At 36.9% G+C, this 17,169-nt stretch overlaps 1 protein-coding gene across 2 annotated transcripts in view; it reads left to right on the top strand.

The window, feature by feature from the left end:
• Window positions 1-1,855: 1,855 nt before the first annotated feature.
• adisspb (adipose secreted signaling protein b) overlaps window positions 1,856-17,169 on the top strand; it is a 40,415-nt gene continuing 25,101 nt past the window's right edge. The window contains exons 1-2 of one of the 2 annotated variants that reach the window (XM_042512422.2): window positions 1,856-2,166; window positions 6,666-6,769. In XM_042512422.2, coding sequence (XP_042368356.1) covers window positions 6,751-6,769 — 19 coding nt within the window. In that variant the 5' untranslated portion in view covers window positions 1,856-2,166; window positions 6,666-6,750. Of the gene's footprint in view, window positions 2,172-6,665; window positions 6,770-17,169 lie in introns of both variants that reach the window. The other variant, XM_042512420.2, reaches the window with a different exon arrangement.

The raw sequence follows: 17,169 nt of genomic DNA, 5'->3' as shown, positions 1-17,169 counted from the left end.
CTGAAGACGCTCTAACTACGAAGTTGAAGGTTTTTTCTACATCCGGGAACTTTCCGCAGAAGACCCCTCCCCCACAGCAGACCCCTCCCCCTGCGGTCCAAATTAAAAATATTTACTATTATATGCCCCATCCTCTAATAAAGGGTATAATACCTCACAATTTAAATATGTCTTGGTTTAGTAATTATTTTTTCTTTAGTAATAACGTCAAGCATCAGCTGTAAATCAGCCTAGCCTAACCTGTTACACAATATCATATCAGCGTCACATTAACGTGTAATACACATTAACACATAAAAAATGTTCAGTGGTGGAAGAAGTCTTTAGATCCTTTAATTATAATAACAGTATAAATCTAAAAATGATCAAGTGAAAGTTCTCCAATACATTTTACGTCAGTAATAATTATGATATAAAGTATTATTAGCAAAAATGAACTGAAAATATCAAAATCTTTGTAACTCATAATGATAATCTGTATTACTGCTACATAAACGTGTCAGAAACATTTTGTTGCTGGTTGACCCTGATCTTAAAGCCGCAGGGCAGTGTATTCTATAGCAATATCATATTTATCATAAACCGATCATGTGATTTTAACACTTTAACAAATTAACTTGAAACATGAGATAAATGTGGGTAAAAAGCAAAATGTTTCCCATTAAAATGTAGTAAAGTAGAAATGTAATCAGAATCAGCTCTGTCAACTTAGTATGTGGGTTAAAAAAAAACAACTTGTTTTTTTTTGTTTTTGTTTTGTTTTTTTTTTTCAGAAAGACACAACAGCTAAGAACAAGAGGAACAAAGCTGAAAAAAAATAAGGCAAAGAATAGACAGAATTATTTTGTACACAAGTACATGACGGGGGAAAAAAAAGCATATTGACTATATAAATATGTATAAAAAGCACCAATGACCAAAAACACAAAATGAAACGTGTCCACTTTTCCATCATTGTATTTTACTCCTTCCAGCACTTTTTCGTCATCTTCATCTTTATCTGCATTTTTTTTTTTTTTTTTTGTATCACTGGCTATTTTATCACAAAGCAAAAGGAAAGAAAAAACGATGTCTTGCATGTTTGAAGAAAGTTTGGTGTTATTGCCTGGACTCAGCTGCAGGGTTTAACCCTTGAAACCTGGAGCGACATCCCTTTTTTGTGCTGCTTTCAGATGCCTTCCATAAGTCTTTAACTCTCAAAAACCTGAGCGAATGGGTGCAATTTCCTTCAAAAACAGGAGAACAAAAGCAATGAGCAATCTGGTAAGAAATTATTCACACACTACAAGGAATTAGAAAAACAACCATATTCATAATTATCATAGTGACATATTTAAATTTATGTTACACAGTTAATATAGTATTTGTTTACTTGTTTGTGTGTTCTTTTTTACTTTTCTATTTCTTCTTTATGTTTTGTTTTTGGTTTTACTCTTTTTCAAGTAATTTTCTTCTTCTTTTAACTTATTTCTTGCTTTTTTGTGGCTCATTTTTTCTTTTTTTTTTCTTAATTATTGCCCTCTGCCCACGTTTTTGAAAGAAATCAAGCCAATTTGCTCAGGATTCATAGGGTTAAAACAGTGGTTCCCAGTCTGGGGATCAAGACCCCCAATGGTTCCCGAGGTTAATCAGAAAATGACAATAAAAGGAGGTTTTTGTTTCATAAAATGTAATTATTTTATTTATTTTTGTTATTTTTTCATACTTCTTGAACTTTATTGTAACAAATCAGAAAGCACATTTTAAATTGACTCCTATGCACATGCAGCAGCACTAGGTGGCGCCCTGCCATCACAATAAAGCTCTGGCTGCTGGAGCTTCAGAAAAAGGGACAGCTGCTGCATTACAGCCGACTTTGATCTCCACTTCTCGGCGAAACAGAGCAGAGAGGGTCGGTGCAGGTGTCTCGGGTTGACCTCCTATTATATTCAATAATTTGTGAACAATTGAAGCAGCACGCGAGGAGCCGAAACCAAACCACGTGATCAAATGCGGAAATTGTCCGATGTAGAAAGTGTAGCGGAGAACAGAGGGGAGTGGAGGCTCTGGTGTCCGTCTGTGTTTTGAGCTGCTGGTGATATTAGCTGGACTCTCCTGCACCAAACAACACCTTCACACACAGATCGTCGGTTATCTGATGCACGAGTGTCATCTGCCGTGATAAAAGTAAGGTAAGCTTGAAAACAAAACAAAAGAAATGAGACAGTTTGTGTTTGCGCTGCAACTTTTAGGGGGGATTACTCTGGACGGATTCACCTGTCGGGACAGCTAACTGGCTAACATGGAGATATATGTTTATGTTGCTGTGACACCACGTAATTTAATTAACGTAACTTCACCTTTAATGCGTGTTTATGTGTGTGTCGAAACATTGTAGCAACTGTGTACGCTGTGAACTGTGGTTATTTGCAATGTTGCCAAAGTCACTTTTAGTGTGTATTTGTACCTCGGTCAGAGTCTTGTTATGTTATGGCGTGCTGTATGTGCTGCATTTTTGATTCATAAGTGACTTTTAATCAATCCTTTGAAACGTGAGCAAATTGGCTTGATTTGTTTTCAAAACATATGTAGAAGCCAATAAGTAATTTTAAAAAAAGCACAAAAATTAAATGACAAGCACAAGAAACATACCTGAAAATTATCAAAAAAATAAATGAATAAACTAAAATATAAAACAAAGAGGGAGATAACTGAAAAACGGAAATGAACTGGGAAAAATGTGGTTAAAATTATGTAAATTAACGACAGATATAGATTTTTATTGATTGATTTATTTTCCCTAGCTTAAAAAAAATTTTTTCTAAATGTACTTATTTCTTGCAATTTGCCGAACAGTTCTCGAAAAGTTGCCCATTGCCTTTTTCCCTATGTTTTCAAAATAAATCTGGCCAATCTGCACTGTGCTTTAAGCTTTCAAGGCTTCTGAACGCAGCACAAGCGATGTCGATCCAGGTTTCAAAGGGTTAATCAGCCCTTTAATATTTGCCAAATTGACTTGATTTCTCTGAAAAAAAAAACATGGTTAGAAGGCGATGAGAAACTTCAGAAGAAATGACCCAGAAAATCAGGCATAAGAAAGTTAAAAAAAACAATACAAGAGAATTACCAGAAAATTTGCACACAAAAAAAGGAAAGTTAAAAAAACAACAACACACACAAAAAAACAAGGAAATAACTTGGAGATAACTGCTTAAAGATAACAATTATTCTGTGGATTAATTTCCTACATATTATTATTATGATTATAAATCAGTTTTTTTGTGATATTTTCCCCATCTTATCTTTAATCATTTTAGAAATCTGAATTATCCGTAGAGGTCTCTTCCTCTCTTTAAACCAGAAAACACACATAATAAAGTAGTTTCATGTTAAACAAATATGTGTCTTACCAACACTGTTCGTCACCGCAGGGCTCCCAACCACGGTGGCTGATGGGAAATCGTGAATGGCAGTATCTAGGTGTTTGGTTTGTCCGTTCTGGGCTACTGTAGAAACATGGCTGTATCATTCGAAGGAAACAAAAATATAACAATTCTTATTTTCAGGCGATTACACACTAAAGAAAACAGTCTTATTATATGAGGCTCCATTTCTGCCAATATATCCACCTAAATCCTACATGCAGTACAGAACAAAGGCAAAGCTATATATACATATACATATATACATATACATACATATATATATATATATATATATATATATATATATATACAGGGATTACAGTATGGTGAGATCTTCTTTAATGTGGATGTTATATTTCCTGTAACTCCCAGCGTATGCCAGTGTCACACGGAGGAGATCAAATCACTTTCCCAAAATAACGAGCATAAATTCAAAGCAGCAGACGGGAACCTGTTGCTGCTCTCTGTGGCATCTACAATTTTAATGTGTCATCTGTGGCACAGAGCGGAGGGAGCGCTGTCAGCAGCAAAGCTCGGCTGGGCTTCAGGATTTAGATAAGGTGGCCGTGCATGTAAATGAAGTTCAGAGCTCACACTTGTGAAGGTTACTGTAAGGAACCATCAGTCACCACGGTGTGAATAATATACAACAGCAACAACTAAATAAACAATTTAAGATGTTTCCAGTTATGTATTACTTGTTTTAAACAGCTCATTTATCCATAGGTGTGTGATTGACAGTGTTTATTTTGGAAAAACTGTACACTACTGTTACATTTTGCTGTATTTTTACAGCAATTTGTGACAGTGTACTGATAGCAAGGATGGCCATGACAACAAAAGTAAGACTTAATGGCTGGTACTGTGTACAGAAGTACACAGTGGTTGTAGTCAAATTAGATACTATAGCTTAATAAACGCTTTTGATGTCACCCAAAGCTTTCATGCAAACACCTGTAAGCTCCTCAAGTTTTTTCAAAGCCATCCAATCCCTTATACTTTACGTGTCACCCTGCTGCTCTCACGTTCGAATCTCATCAGTGGTTTTCTAATCATAGCGACCCATTTAGGCGCCCAAAACAGCGATGACATTTCCTACTGTTAAAAGTAGATCATTTGCTGAATCCAAACCTATTCTCCGTGGATGTGACATTTTTCTGTTCCATGATGTGACACTCTTCCCTCCCATGTTGCTGCGAGAAAAGCAAAGAGTCTGGCACCGCGTCTTCGTTCCCAGCCACATTAAAAAAAGGAAGCGCAAACCACAAGTGATTGTCGGGGTCACTGGTCTCGCAGATGTGAGTGGGTCCTGTTAGAAAAATGTGTAAAAGGAACAATTATACCGCCCACTAAAAGGAATCGGATTTCTAAGAACAAGGTCAGGCTTGGCACAGTTGGAGTTTTTAGAAAAAGAACATTTCCAAGGCCGATTTTACACCAGCAGCATCTGATTTTTGATGTGTCTGGATTGAAATTAGCCTTTATGAAGCCTTGGTGAAAATAAATGAATGTAACATCATCTGTCAAACTATCTGTGCTGAGATCAGGTATTAGTTTGGCAAAACGAGCGAGAGGAAGCATCTGCTCGTCTGTCTTCTTTCAGTCTGCTGCCGGCTGCTTTGACTCTGAATAGAGATCTGCAGGAATGAGCCAAAAAACCTGGAAATGAGTTAACATTTCAACAGTCGCATTTCCCTCCTTTTCGAAATCCAAAGGGTTTTTTTTTCAACTTTTTCTATAGATGCCGGAAATAAGGTCTATGGTCAACACAAGGTGTAGAGATTTTCACGTTTTGTTCATAAAATACGTCAGTAAATACCCCACTTGTAAATTTTAAAGCGTTTTTGCTTAAAAAAAAAAGGTGGTTGCTAATAAGATGCCAAAAGAGACTACAGAGGTTAACAGCTACTCGCTAATCTGCCTTTAGTGGTTGTGACGTTCAAGTCATGTGACCGTCCAGGAAAGATGTAATCCTGGTAGTTTATGTTGTTAATTTCCTCCAGATTTCAGATCATATTCATGCTGGAACATGTCCAATTGTATTTAGAAGTGTTTATTGGTGTTTTTCGGGTCTAGAAAGTTTCACTTTTCTCCATAACAATCACTCCATAATTGCAAGTAATTGCCAACGTACATATAAAGCTACATGCTAACATCAGGGGAAGGTGTAATCTCTGTTGCAGAAGTTGTTAATTTTGCCCCAGTTTTTGATCATATTCCTTCATCTAAGCTTTTATTGGTGGTTTTTCATGGTAAACATCGCTGTTATTTTCCTTTAAAATCATTCCAAGGCTGCAATGACAGCACAGTCACCAAGATGTGTGGAAAACCGGTAAACACCGACCAATCAGAGCTGACTGGGTTTTTTTGGAGGGGGGCATAAATGAGACAGGCACTAAAACGGAGCATTTCAGACAGAGGTGAATACAGGTGTTCCAGCACAGGCAGTATGGAGAAAACAAAGTGCTTTTTGAACATTAAAGCATGTAAACTTCCTCTAGTAGAAACCCAAAATACAAGTATGAAGCAGAAAATAAGCATGATAGATCCCCTTTAATAACTTTGTTTTCTTTCACTTGCATCTCTATTGCTACAATCAGCCTAGTAGTACTGCACCAGCTACATTTACACTCTTGCTAACATTTGTGTGGCGTAGTTTGTTTATATTAAAACCAAGCTGGTTTGTAATAGTATGTACACTCACAGCTTTGGAGAAAGTTGTCAGACTGAACACGTGTTGGCTACTGTTGTATAACAGCAGTAATGCCTGAAACTGTTATTGCAGCAGTAGATTACACAGACCTGCCATCTGCCCTCTTTTCACCTACGTGCTGCCATTTATTTCCTTTATTTCTATATCTATATTAAGCATCTCACAGAGATGTGATGAACGTTTTCCATCTGTGTGAAGCCCACAAACAGCAGCTTCAACCCCGAGCTAATCCTCTTAGACTGTTTTTGTTGTTTTCCTTTAATTGAAGTCTCTGTCGGGAGTCTGCACTCCTGGATTGACTAGTCCTGCACAGCTGTGCTCCCAGCTGAAACACAGGCTAACCTGGGGTCACGCATTTAGACAGAAAAACACCCCGTGTAGCTTACTGTGGCGAGCCGTCATTTCCCCCATTTTATCTCTCTCTCAGCCTTTACCTTTCTCCTTATCTCCCAGTGCTTCTCTGTTGATCTAATCATTGCAGATAGCTTTCACTCTCTGTATATTTGTGCTTATCTCTCATTGTCTCTTCTCTCCTGACGTGTTTGCAGGGTTGTTCTGAGGTCAGACTGCTGAGATGACAAGGCTGTGACAGTGTGTGTCCAAGTGTGTCGGTACTGGACCAATTCCTGTGACATGGCTGCTGCGAAGAAGAGTGAGTTTTATTATTGCGTGCATTGCCTTTGTAATTATTGTGATGTGCTGTGAAGGCTTTTCTCCTATTTCAATAGTTCAAAGTCCAATAGTGGTTTTCTACAATTTTGTGGGAAGCTCTGGAGGCTATTTTAAATTGTAGATACTGCTTTGAGGCAGACAGGACAAGCAGTGGTTAATATTTGAGATGTAGGCAGCCCAGGCTAACCCACTGTCTCAGGATCAAGTCTTTTTGCTTTAGTTGGCAACAGGCTGCAGAATTAATTGCATAAATTTACTTTGGGGGAGTGAGAGAGGTACTGAGAAAGTCCTAGTTTGGCAACAGAAAGAAAACCAGTCCACTGTTCCTAAATCCACATTTCCTGTGGGCATTATTCACTGTCTATCTTCTACATTTTAAGGTCCAGAGTGTAAGATTTAGGGGATTTAGTGGCATCAAGCGGTGAGGGTTGCAGATTGCAACCAGCTTAAACTTCACAAGAGCTGAATTATCCGCAGAGGTTTCTCCCATTTCCAAAAACATGGACCAGGTGATTAAAGCCAGTAAAAAGCTCTGCATAAAGCAGTTTCATGACACAAATCAGTAGCCTTTTCAACACTTAAATTGCGCTATAAAGAGTGCCACTACTAAAGTCCCCTCTTCGTGCCTCGTTTGCATTTTTACAGAACCAAATGACGGCGGCATCATTCTGCTCCAGTGTGTGATTTTAGACAGCATGCCGACAGCGTGGAATCAAAAGAGGTGCGACAGGTGTGACGTTAAACACAACAACGTCGACCTCTAGTGTGACCTATAACATACGCGTTGTATATTATATTCCATTTCTGACAATATATCCCTCTAAAGCCTACACACTGGATCTTTAATTGTTCAATCTCTGCTCTTTGAAATTTGAAAGTTGATACAAAACACAGTTTTATTGTAATTTTATGGCAATGGTTTACATAAATAAAATCACATTTTAGGGTGCATATAGTACAGGAAATCACATGTAGCTCAAAGCCACATTATTGTGCACCGCAGCTTCATTTCCTGTTAATATGAGCCCTTTTACCATGATAATGTTTGTAGCTGTGCCCTATAATCTGCTGCAAGTAAAGTAAACTCTATGTAATATTTCAAGATTCAACACTTCATTGCCACACCAACGTGATTAATTCCCCCGGATTTAAAGTTTCTCAGAACAGCTTGGCTGGTGCAATAAAATCAAAGAACAGGCTGACAGATCCTTCGGTATAATTCATTGTGATTGAGAACTTCACATTAACCTTTTCACCAGTGAGACACCCTGCGGGCATCGCAGGAAGGATAATCAATTAGATTTAAATTCACAATCGATTTCTTCCTTCAGTTGGGTTTCTTCGGGGAAAAGGGTGTGTTGATAATTGGGAGTCAGTGTCAGCAGCTTTTACGACGGATTTTTGTGAAGGCAAGCAAATTTATTTCCTCAAAAGCAGGAAGACGAAATAAAATGAAAAAAAAAGAGAGCTGGCAGAGAGTTGTAAATGACTCATCGTACTTTTTTATTATTACCATGAATATGCTTCATCTTCTCCCTGAGGAGTATGGGTACTTGTTGTCTTAGAGGACCCCTCTGCAGGCCTTTGTTCTCTTTGATAAGGTCACTAGATAAGGGCGGTGCAAAGGGAGCATTTCTATTGACTTCCTCTATGTATTTTTCATGTGTCTGGGATGGACTGAAATGTCACAGAAGAGTGGTTTTTTGCCTTTTTTATGGGTTGTGTGTTGCCTCCTTTGGGAGAATAAATCCATTTTATAAAAAAGAGCATTGACACTTCAATTGTTCGTGTTAATTATTTCTATGATTTTACAGGATATAGTTGTAATATTTCACAATGATACAGTAATACAGATATGAAGATGGTGTGATTATTTCCATGGTTGTACAGGATGTAGCTGTAATATTTTACAATAAATTACTGCAAAAATGATAATGATAAAGGTAAGAAGATGGTGTGATTATTTCCAGGATTTTACAGGATATATTGGTAATTTTTGACAACAAATTACTGTATAATGACACAATGATACAGATATTAAGATGCTGTGATTATTTCCATGATTTTATAGGATATAACTGTACTATTTCACAATAAATTACTGAAATAATACAGTAACTTATTGTGAAAATTATGCAACTGGTAGTCAGTAACTAACTGTAAATGTACAGTGAAACATCTCAGAGTGCAGTTTTGGTTTTGTTTCCGTAGAACATTTTTACGTTAGGATAGGGTCTCTGAAGAACCAGTTTGCTACTCAGATTTTGTCGACACTAATATTGTAATGCAGCAGTCATTATTTTTCTAACTTTTTGAGAACTTCTCCCAAGTGGATTAATTGAAATCTCATACTTTTGGGTGAGAACAGGAAAAACAGAGCATTTGTAAAACAGGGATATGGTTGTCAGCTCTTCAAACCATTTCTCAGCTTTAGGGAGTCATCTCAGAGTATAAATTGTCACATTATTTATTTATTTTAAACCACTACAGTGAGACTCTCTTTGGCATTTTTTGGATTTCTTGTTCTCTCTTATTGCTCTCTCCCTTTCACAGGCGTGAGCAGGCGAGGCGTGTGTTTTTGTATCTGCAAAGTTGCATTTGTGACCATGGAGCCCCAATATGACTTGCAGATATTATTAATGTATGAATTGCAGAACTGTTAGCTTATATCCAGCTCACAGTGAATCAATCCTCACATCTAACAGCGCCGCTGTAATGGTTTAATTTTCCACTAACTGCTCACTGCTGAATGTTGACCAAAAGTTTCAAATTCACAGCAAAAAATGTCAACACGTCTGGCCCGAGATAAACCGGGTGCTTCAGAATAAAAGCCCCAGTGTTTCAACTGTGATGTGTATAAGTATACAAGTACTTTATTGAACTTTATTATATAAGGACTTTATTTAACTTTATAATGACAGCACTTTTTAAGAAAAACATTATTGTAACAGTGCTTTAAAAACTTTATTCTATCAGTACTTTATTTAACTTTATCATTAAAGTATTTTATTTTACTTCATTATGTTTTATTTCACTTTATTCAGTAAACAATACTTTATATAACTATTGTTACATTACTTTTAAAACCTTTATTATAGAAGTACTTTATTTTCCTTTATTATAACAGTACTTAATTTAACTTTAATATAATAGTGCTTTATATAACATTATTGTTACAGTACTTTATTTAACTTATTATAACAGCACTTTATTAAATTTTATTATAACAGTACTTATTTTCCTTTATTATAACAGTAGGTTTAAATGCAGTGTGTGCAACTTTTTAGGCTCCAAAATTACCACGGGGACGTGCAGTCAGCCCGCAGGTGTTTTCACATTATCGAATCTGGCCACCTCTGCAAAAAAGTGTGGACACCCTCTAGGAAGATTCAACCAACATTGTCTTCATTTTAATTATATTTTTTATGTTGATACAGCTGACCAAACTGCATGGGTGTCATCACTGACTTGAATTTGTATTTCTTTTGAAAAATACTGACGCAGAAATCACTGACAGTGACTCTGTGTTTGCAGTGGCAAGGAGAAGCGATGCGAAAGGAGAAATGCAGACAGAGATGGATTTGTCCAATATAAGTGTGACGCTGAGCAGTGTGCTCATAACAACAGAATGGTGTTTAACAAATGCAAAAGTCCCAGGTGTGTTTGTTTATGTCCATTAACGTTTTTACCAGAGAGAGAGAGACATTACTGGGAGGGGAGAGATGACATGAGTTTATCACTACAGGAAGGAAACTTGATGAACATGATGGAGCTAATCAAGTGCATCAATTTTGTTTTACGAAAGGGGCGAACAAGTTCAGCTGTGCAGCCTGCAAATGTGGCATATAGCGAAAACAAATGCAGCGCTTCTTTTTGGTCCTCTACTATACAAACATGCAGATTGTTTTTAATGTCATTTTGGGAAAAAAAAGAAAGAGTTGAGAGAAGAAGGCTAACAGAGCTCTGTAATATCCAGCGGAGCAGCAGCAGATATACTGACAGACAGATTAGTGGAGGGACAGAAGTGGATAGAGATTAGTCCGAAATAAGCCAGTTCAGTGGGGTTGCATGTGGGCACACGTGTGCATGTTAATTTATGTGTGCACATGCATGAGTGTGGTTGTGCGTCTGCTGCCTCTGAGAGGGTAAGTGTGGGGTTGTCGGAGATTATCTGACCCATCTAAAAGGCCACACATCTCAGTATTGTGATAATGAGGCGTGGTCCTGAGCTCTGCGACTGCTGTGAGCCTGTTTGTGTACGTGCATCAAATTCAAACATAAAGCCAAAAGAGCCAAAGCAACATTAATAATGCCAGTGACAGATATGTTTTCCTGTGCAAACAAGGTTACTGCCAGCCGCCTTGAAAATTAATAATCATAGTGACGACAATAGAGATGAGACCTGCAGCGGCAGCAGAGCTCAAATTGAGGCAGGTGATATTGCACGCATGGCACACAGTGGCGTAAACACTCTGTCATGCTTATTTAACTTTATTTAATTTTATTCAAACAATACTTTAATTAACTTGATTACTACCATACTTTAAGTTTATCATAGCACTGCTTTATTTAACTTTATTATAAAAGTACTTTATCAACTTTATTGTAACAATGCTTTCTTTAACTTTATTGTACTTTAATCAACTTTATTATAGGCCTGCTTTCTTTAACTTTATTGTACTTTATTTAACTTTATTATAGCGGTTCTTTATTCAACTTTATCATGACAGTACTTTATCAGCTTTATTGAAACAGTGCTTTATTTAACTTTATTATAACGTTTTTTTATTTAGCTTTATTATAACAGTACTTTCCTAACTTTATTGTCACAGTACCTTATTGAACTTTATTATAAAAAAATATATTTATTTAACCTGCTTCAGGCCAAAAATGTGCGCTCATTTGCTGGGTTGGGTATGGCTCGAGCTGTGAAAAAAAAAAAGATAGACATCTTTACAGCTGAAATCTTCAACACTCTGCAGCTCACACCAGAACAGTCTGGTTTGATGAATAGCACTACAGATAAGAGGAAAAATCCTTTTTTCAGTTTGAAACATTACATCTAAAAGCACAGAACTACTCACTTTTGACTGGGCACCCTTGCTTTGGTGCCAGATGTGAGACCAGAAATTAAAACATTTATCACCAAAAAACGAATACGCATTCAACATCATACACCAATTAAAATGTTCACCACGAATATGCGAGAATGTACTTCTCTCCTACAGAAGACTCTCTGATGACTGAATACAGAGACTTAAGCTTTAGGTTCATCATCACATCACATGATGGGATCTGGTATTTAAGGTCACTACTTCTGCTATAAGAGGCTTTCTGTATGAACCCTTGAAGTTCATACAATGCGGCTCCATGACTGTAATTACATTCACACACGAGGCTTAAGAACGGTGGACTTTCATACTGTAAGCCAGTATATCAGCACTGAGAGTTGAGTCTAACTGAACTCACAAAGTAAAAATCCATTCAACAAATCACACAACTATTAAGTACTTGAATCTTAAGATCTGAAAACATGGATGCTTCACACACATCTTCCCCCCAAAATCACATAAGACTGATACAATCAGCACAGTTTCACCAAAGAGCAGACAGTGGACACCAAAGATTAGAGTTACAATTTTGTATCTGATCAAATGTCTCATCTTCTGTTCCTAAAATATAAAGTTGAGTAATGGACAGAGAAGTGTTTTTGTGGAATATTATGATGTCCTGATGAAACTGACCTTTGACCTATTAGACATCTGTGGGAAATGTTGTCATAATTAGCACATGAATTCTTGAGTAATGGCCAAAAACATGTTTCATGAGGTCACAGTGACCTTGAACTTTGATCACCATATTCTGTTCAGTTCGAACTTGAGCCCAAATGGACGTTTGTGCCAAGTTTGAGAAATTCCCTCAAGGTGTTCTTGAGATATCATATTCATGAGAATGAAATAAATGCAAGGTCACAGTGACCCTGACCTATCACCACAAAAGTCTTTTAAGTTCATCATAGAGTAAATATGGATGTTTGTGCCAAATTTGAAGAAATTACCTCTAGATGTTCATTAGATAACACGTTTACAAGAACGAGATGGATGTAAGGTCACAGTGGACTTGACCTTTGACCACCAAAATCTAATCAGTTAATTCTTGAGTCCAAGTGAATGTTTGTGCCAAATTTGGAGAAATTCCCTCAAGGTGTCCTCAACACATAAATGAGACAGACAAGGTCATAGTGACCTTGACCTGTGACCACCAAATTCTAATTAGCTCATTGTTGGGTCCAAGTGGACGTTTGTGCCAAATGTGGAGAAATTCCCTCAGATGGCATTCTTCAGATGTTGCATTCACGAGAGGGGAACAGACGGACAACCCGAAAACAATACCTCCAGCCGAGGCATAAATAACCATCGGGGCATAAATATAAGACTAACTTTTCCACTCTGCTAACCTGAAGTGTGTATTTAGCACTGATACTAAACATGCCTTAAACATACTAAACACAGCTGATCATGAACTGCAGATACATCACTTAAGTTTAACATTATTATAATGAAATATTTCATTATTAGGAGAATTTCTCAAAGGCTTTTTGGGCAGTTAATCTTTCTCAGACACTTTCTTTGTCCTTTTTAGCTGTTAACTTTGTGCTGTGGGGAAATGCAGAGCAATTTTAACAATGCAGCAGAATGTAATGACCCTTTTTTATAGCTATTCGCTTTACAATGGCTTGCTGTGTCTTTGTATGATTACGGGAGCTGCACGGAAGGAGCTGCTGAATGTGGATGAATTTTTCCTTGCTGAAACTTCTCTTTTAAAGTTACTAAGCACATTAGTAACTTTAAAAGAGGGAACATTAACTAACTTTAAAAATTAGTTAATGTTCCCTAAAACAGAAACAAAGGAATGTTCTGGATAGTGTCACAACACTAGGCTGTATGTTATTGCCATTAGTTTTAATCATTTCAACTTTGTTTCTGAGAAAACAGGTTATTTTTTTCTGTCAGTCTGAGGCATAAATCATAGTGACAGCAAAAGGCTGTGCCCCATAATTGCCAAAATTCTTTCAAATTTGAATCAGAAAGACAATTGTTGACAATTGAAAGTGCTAAAAAATATTTGTTTTTGAAAAAGTGTAGAATTAAAGGAACATTTCGCCTACAAAATGACCATTTGTAAATTTAAAAAAAAAGTAATGTTTAAAAACTCTCACACAACTCACACAGTATATAATTTAAGTCTCATTCATCCATATGCTGATACAATGCTTTTAAATAATGAAAGCTAACTTCAAACACTACAATACCACATTTCTGACATCAAATACACAGGTTTTACGTACTTTATTACCAGCTGTATCTTTTAAAAACAGGTGCCACTTTGGTGAAGACCCATTAATAATCTTTTACTTTAATATATGAATTGAAGGCACATTTTCAGAAAAGAAAACTCATTTTCAGATATTAACCTACCCTGACTCTCTTCATCCTTTATCTGGATTGGGGATATTGCTTTTATATATCTTTAATCAGAACTTCCACTGTGGGATATTGTTAATATTGCAAGGTGTTCTGCACCATCTTTTATATGTACAGCTAAAATCATCCCTGTTTCTATGACTAGAATGACTATTAAAAACAGTGTGGCACATCTATTAAAGCACTTCCTTGTTATACTGGTTTACCTGTTTACTTGCTGGACATTTTCCCAGTTATCAAGGTTTGATAGCAATCAGATATGTACCCTTGAAAATGTGAGCAAAATGGCTTGGTTTCTTTTAAAAACAAGAGAAGGCAGCGATGAGGACAGAAAAGAATTGACCCCCAAAAAACTAGAAATTAGTAAGAAGTACATGAAAAATCCTGTATCCTGAAAATAAGTTAAAAAATAAATAAAATAAAAAATAAATGAAAAAATTGAAAAATTCCCTGGTTTTATTTTTCCTTAGACATATTCAATTTCTAAATCTATTAATTTCTTTCAATTTCTTGCCGTAAGGTTTTTTAGAACTTTATTTTTTTTTTCAGTAAACTTGTAAATGTCACAAAATCCAGTTTAAAGTATCAATTGTCCAAATTGGAGTGTGGGAGGAAACCGGATCACCCGGAGAAAACCCACGTCGACACAGCATCAAACTGTGTGACCCTTTTTGCACTCCTCCCCCACCCGCAACTGTATTTGCGGTGGTTTATGGGATTAGTACAAGTATAAAAATGGCAGCAAGTAAACCTGCTGCGCAAGCCAGAACCTGGAGCACATCTTTCCACAAACTGCGGGAGGAAGACTCGTTTGCAGCCTGAGCAGACAGCTCTTTGACGTGGGCCTGCAAAGACTGGATGATGGCTGCATCTACAGCTGGATCCTGCAGTAATATCAGAGACTCCAACAGCCTCTTACCGCAGAACCTCTTCTGCAGGTCTTTCACCACAGCCTTGCAGACTTTCTTTGTGGCCTTGATATCTGGACTGAAGTCCCTGATATCAACAAGTCCCTCCATGGTCTGATTGATCAGTCTCTTTGTGTGGGAGACCCAATCTTCCTGGCTGCGGTTCTGGAGAGCGTGACACTTATCCATCACTCTCGCCGTCAGCAGGGCGACAAACAACCGGAGCTTGTTCACACTTTCTGCTCCGGTTGATGACTCAGGAGCAGGAAGATCAACAGACTCTGTTGATGTCTGAGGTTGGTCCTCAGAGATGTTGTCCTGCTCCAGGATGGTCACTGGTGTAGCCTCCTCAGATTCGGCGCTTGTCTGCGATTCGTTATCCATCGCTGTGTCGGATGTGTTCTTGAGAAGTGTTCAGCAGCTCCGTGTGGTTCTGTGGTGAGATCTGATCCTGACTGTGGCGAACTGTGTCTTTGAGCCGCATTCTAGAACTCTTGGATTCTAAAGTGTCTTTGACTTTTATGAGTCAAATGACTCTTATGTGACTTTTATGACTCATTCTAGAGTCCCAGAATTCTAGAATGTGATGTCACTCTTTTACACACACAAACATGCACACGCACACACGCGCGTGCACACGTGCGCGCACACGCACACACACCATTCTGCACATATGGAACATTATGTAACTCCTGAACTCATTATTGTGACCCAGATTGCTGATAGCAAGGATTTCTAATCTCGAATATGAGTCTTTATAAAAGTTTAATGGGACTGGACCCAAGTGGGACAGTAATAATAAAGACATAATTCAGCATATGAATTCACTGTTGGTCTTATTGTATTAACCCTTTGAAATCCGAGCAAATTGGCTTGATTTCTTTCATAAAAACACAGGAAGAAGGCAATTAGCAACAAAAAAAGAAATGGCCCAAAATTAAGCAAGAAATCAGTAAAATGTACAAGTAAATTACCTGAAAATTAATAAAAAGAAAAAAAGAAAAAAAATTAAAGAAATAGTAAAAGTACAAGAAAATTACCCAAAAATTGCTAAAAGGAATGAAAGAAAACATTTAAAAAATGAAAGAAATGAGTAAATAGTACAAGAAAATTACTTAGATGAAATTAAATTTTAAAAAAGTAAAGAAAAAAATTAAAATGACGTCAACAAAGTGTTTAAAAAAGTATAATAATTCTGAAACATCATTTAAAATGTCTAATTATGGTATTTTTTCCTATCTTATACCTTTATTCTCAAAACATTTTCCCCTAGCTTTTTTTTTTTTAAATCTAAATCTACTAATTTCTTGCTATTTGTTAAACATTTCTTACCAAGTTGCTTATTGCCTTTTCCCCCATGTTTCTGAAAGAAGTTGCACAAATTCACTAAAGGTTCAAAGGTCTAAAAACTTTGAAACTTTCAAATATTAACATACGATCAGCTTGCCTCCCCTCATACATCTCAGTCAGAGCGAGGCAGGATTATTCCAGCAATAATTAAATTAAAGCTTCATGTTGTTTTGGAATAAGAAATTCATTATGTGGCTATCAGTTTGATCTTCAAGATAAATGTTACGTTATTATCAGGCTCTGCTCTGTCAGTTTAATAATGAAAACAAATGGCACCAGTTTCACCTTTGGCTTTTCGTGGCATGGCAGAGAAAGTTTCCTCTGTTATAATTCACTTAAAGTGAAATTTCTGATTCAGTCACAGAGAGGACGAAATGCTCCTGCCAATAAATTAGAAGAAGACATGAAAAAATAAAATCTCTGTCAGGATGGAAAGAATACCAGGTTAAAGATTAAACTGGAATTAAATTCCATTAAAATTTTGTGTGACCCAGTTTTCCCTGCAATCAGCATTAATATTGAAAAGAAAACATCCAGGTATTTATTTTATGAGAGATGATCTGCTTTATCAGGACTGTTTGGGTGTGGTGGTTTGACCAGATTTGATTTAGAGCAATCTGGCAACACAAGCAACTCTC

The sequence above is a fragment of the Plectropomus leopardus genome, chromosome 23 (genome assembly GCF_026936395.1).
Source record: "Plectropomus leopardus strain MGB_pleo_1.0 chromosome 23, ASM2693639v1, whole genome shotgun sequence".
Taxonomy (NCBI): Eukaryota; Metazoa; Chordata; class Actinopteri; order Perciformes; family Serranidae; genus Plectropomus; species Plectropomus leopardus.
Note: the sequence above shows the minus strand (reverse complement) of the source record. Positions and strands in the feature narration are given on the sequence as shown.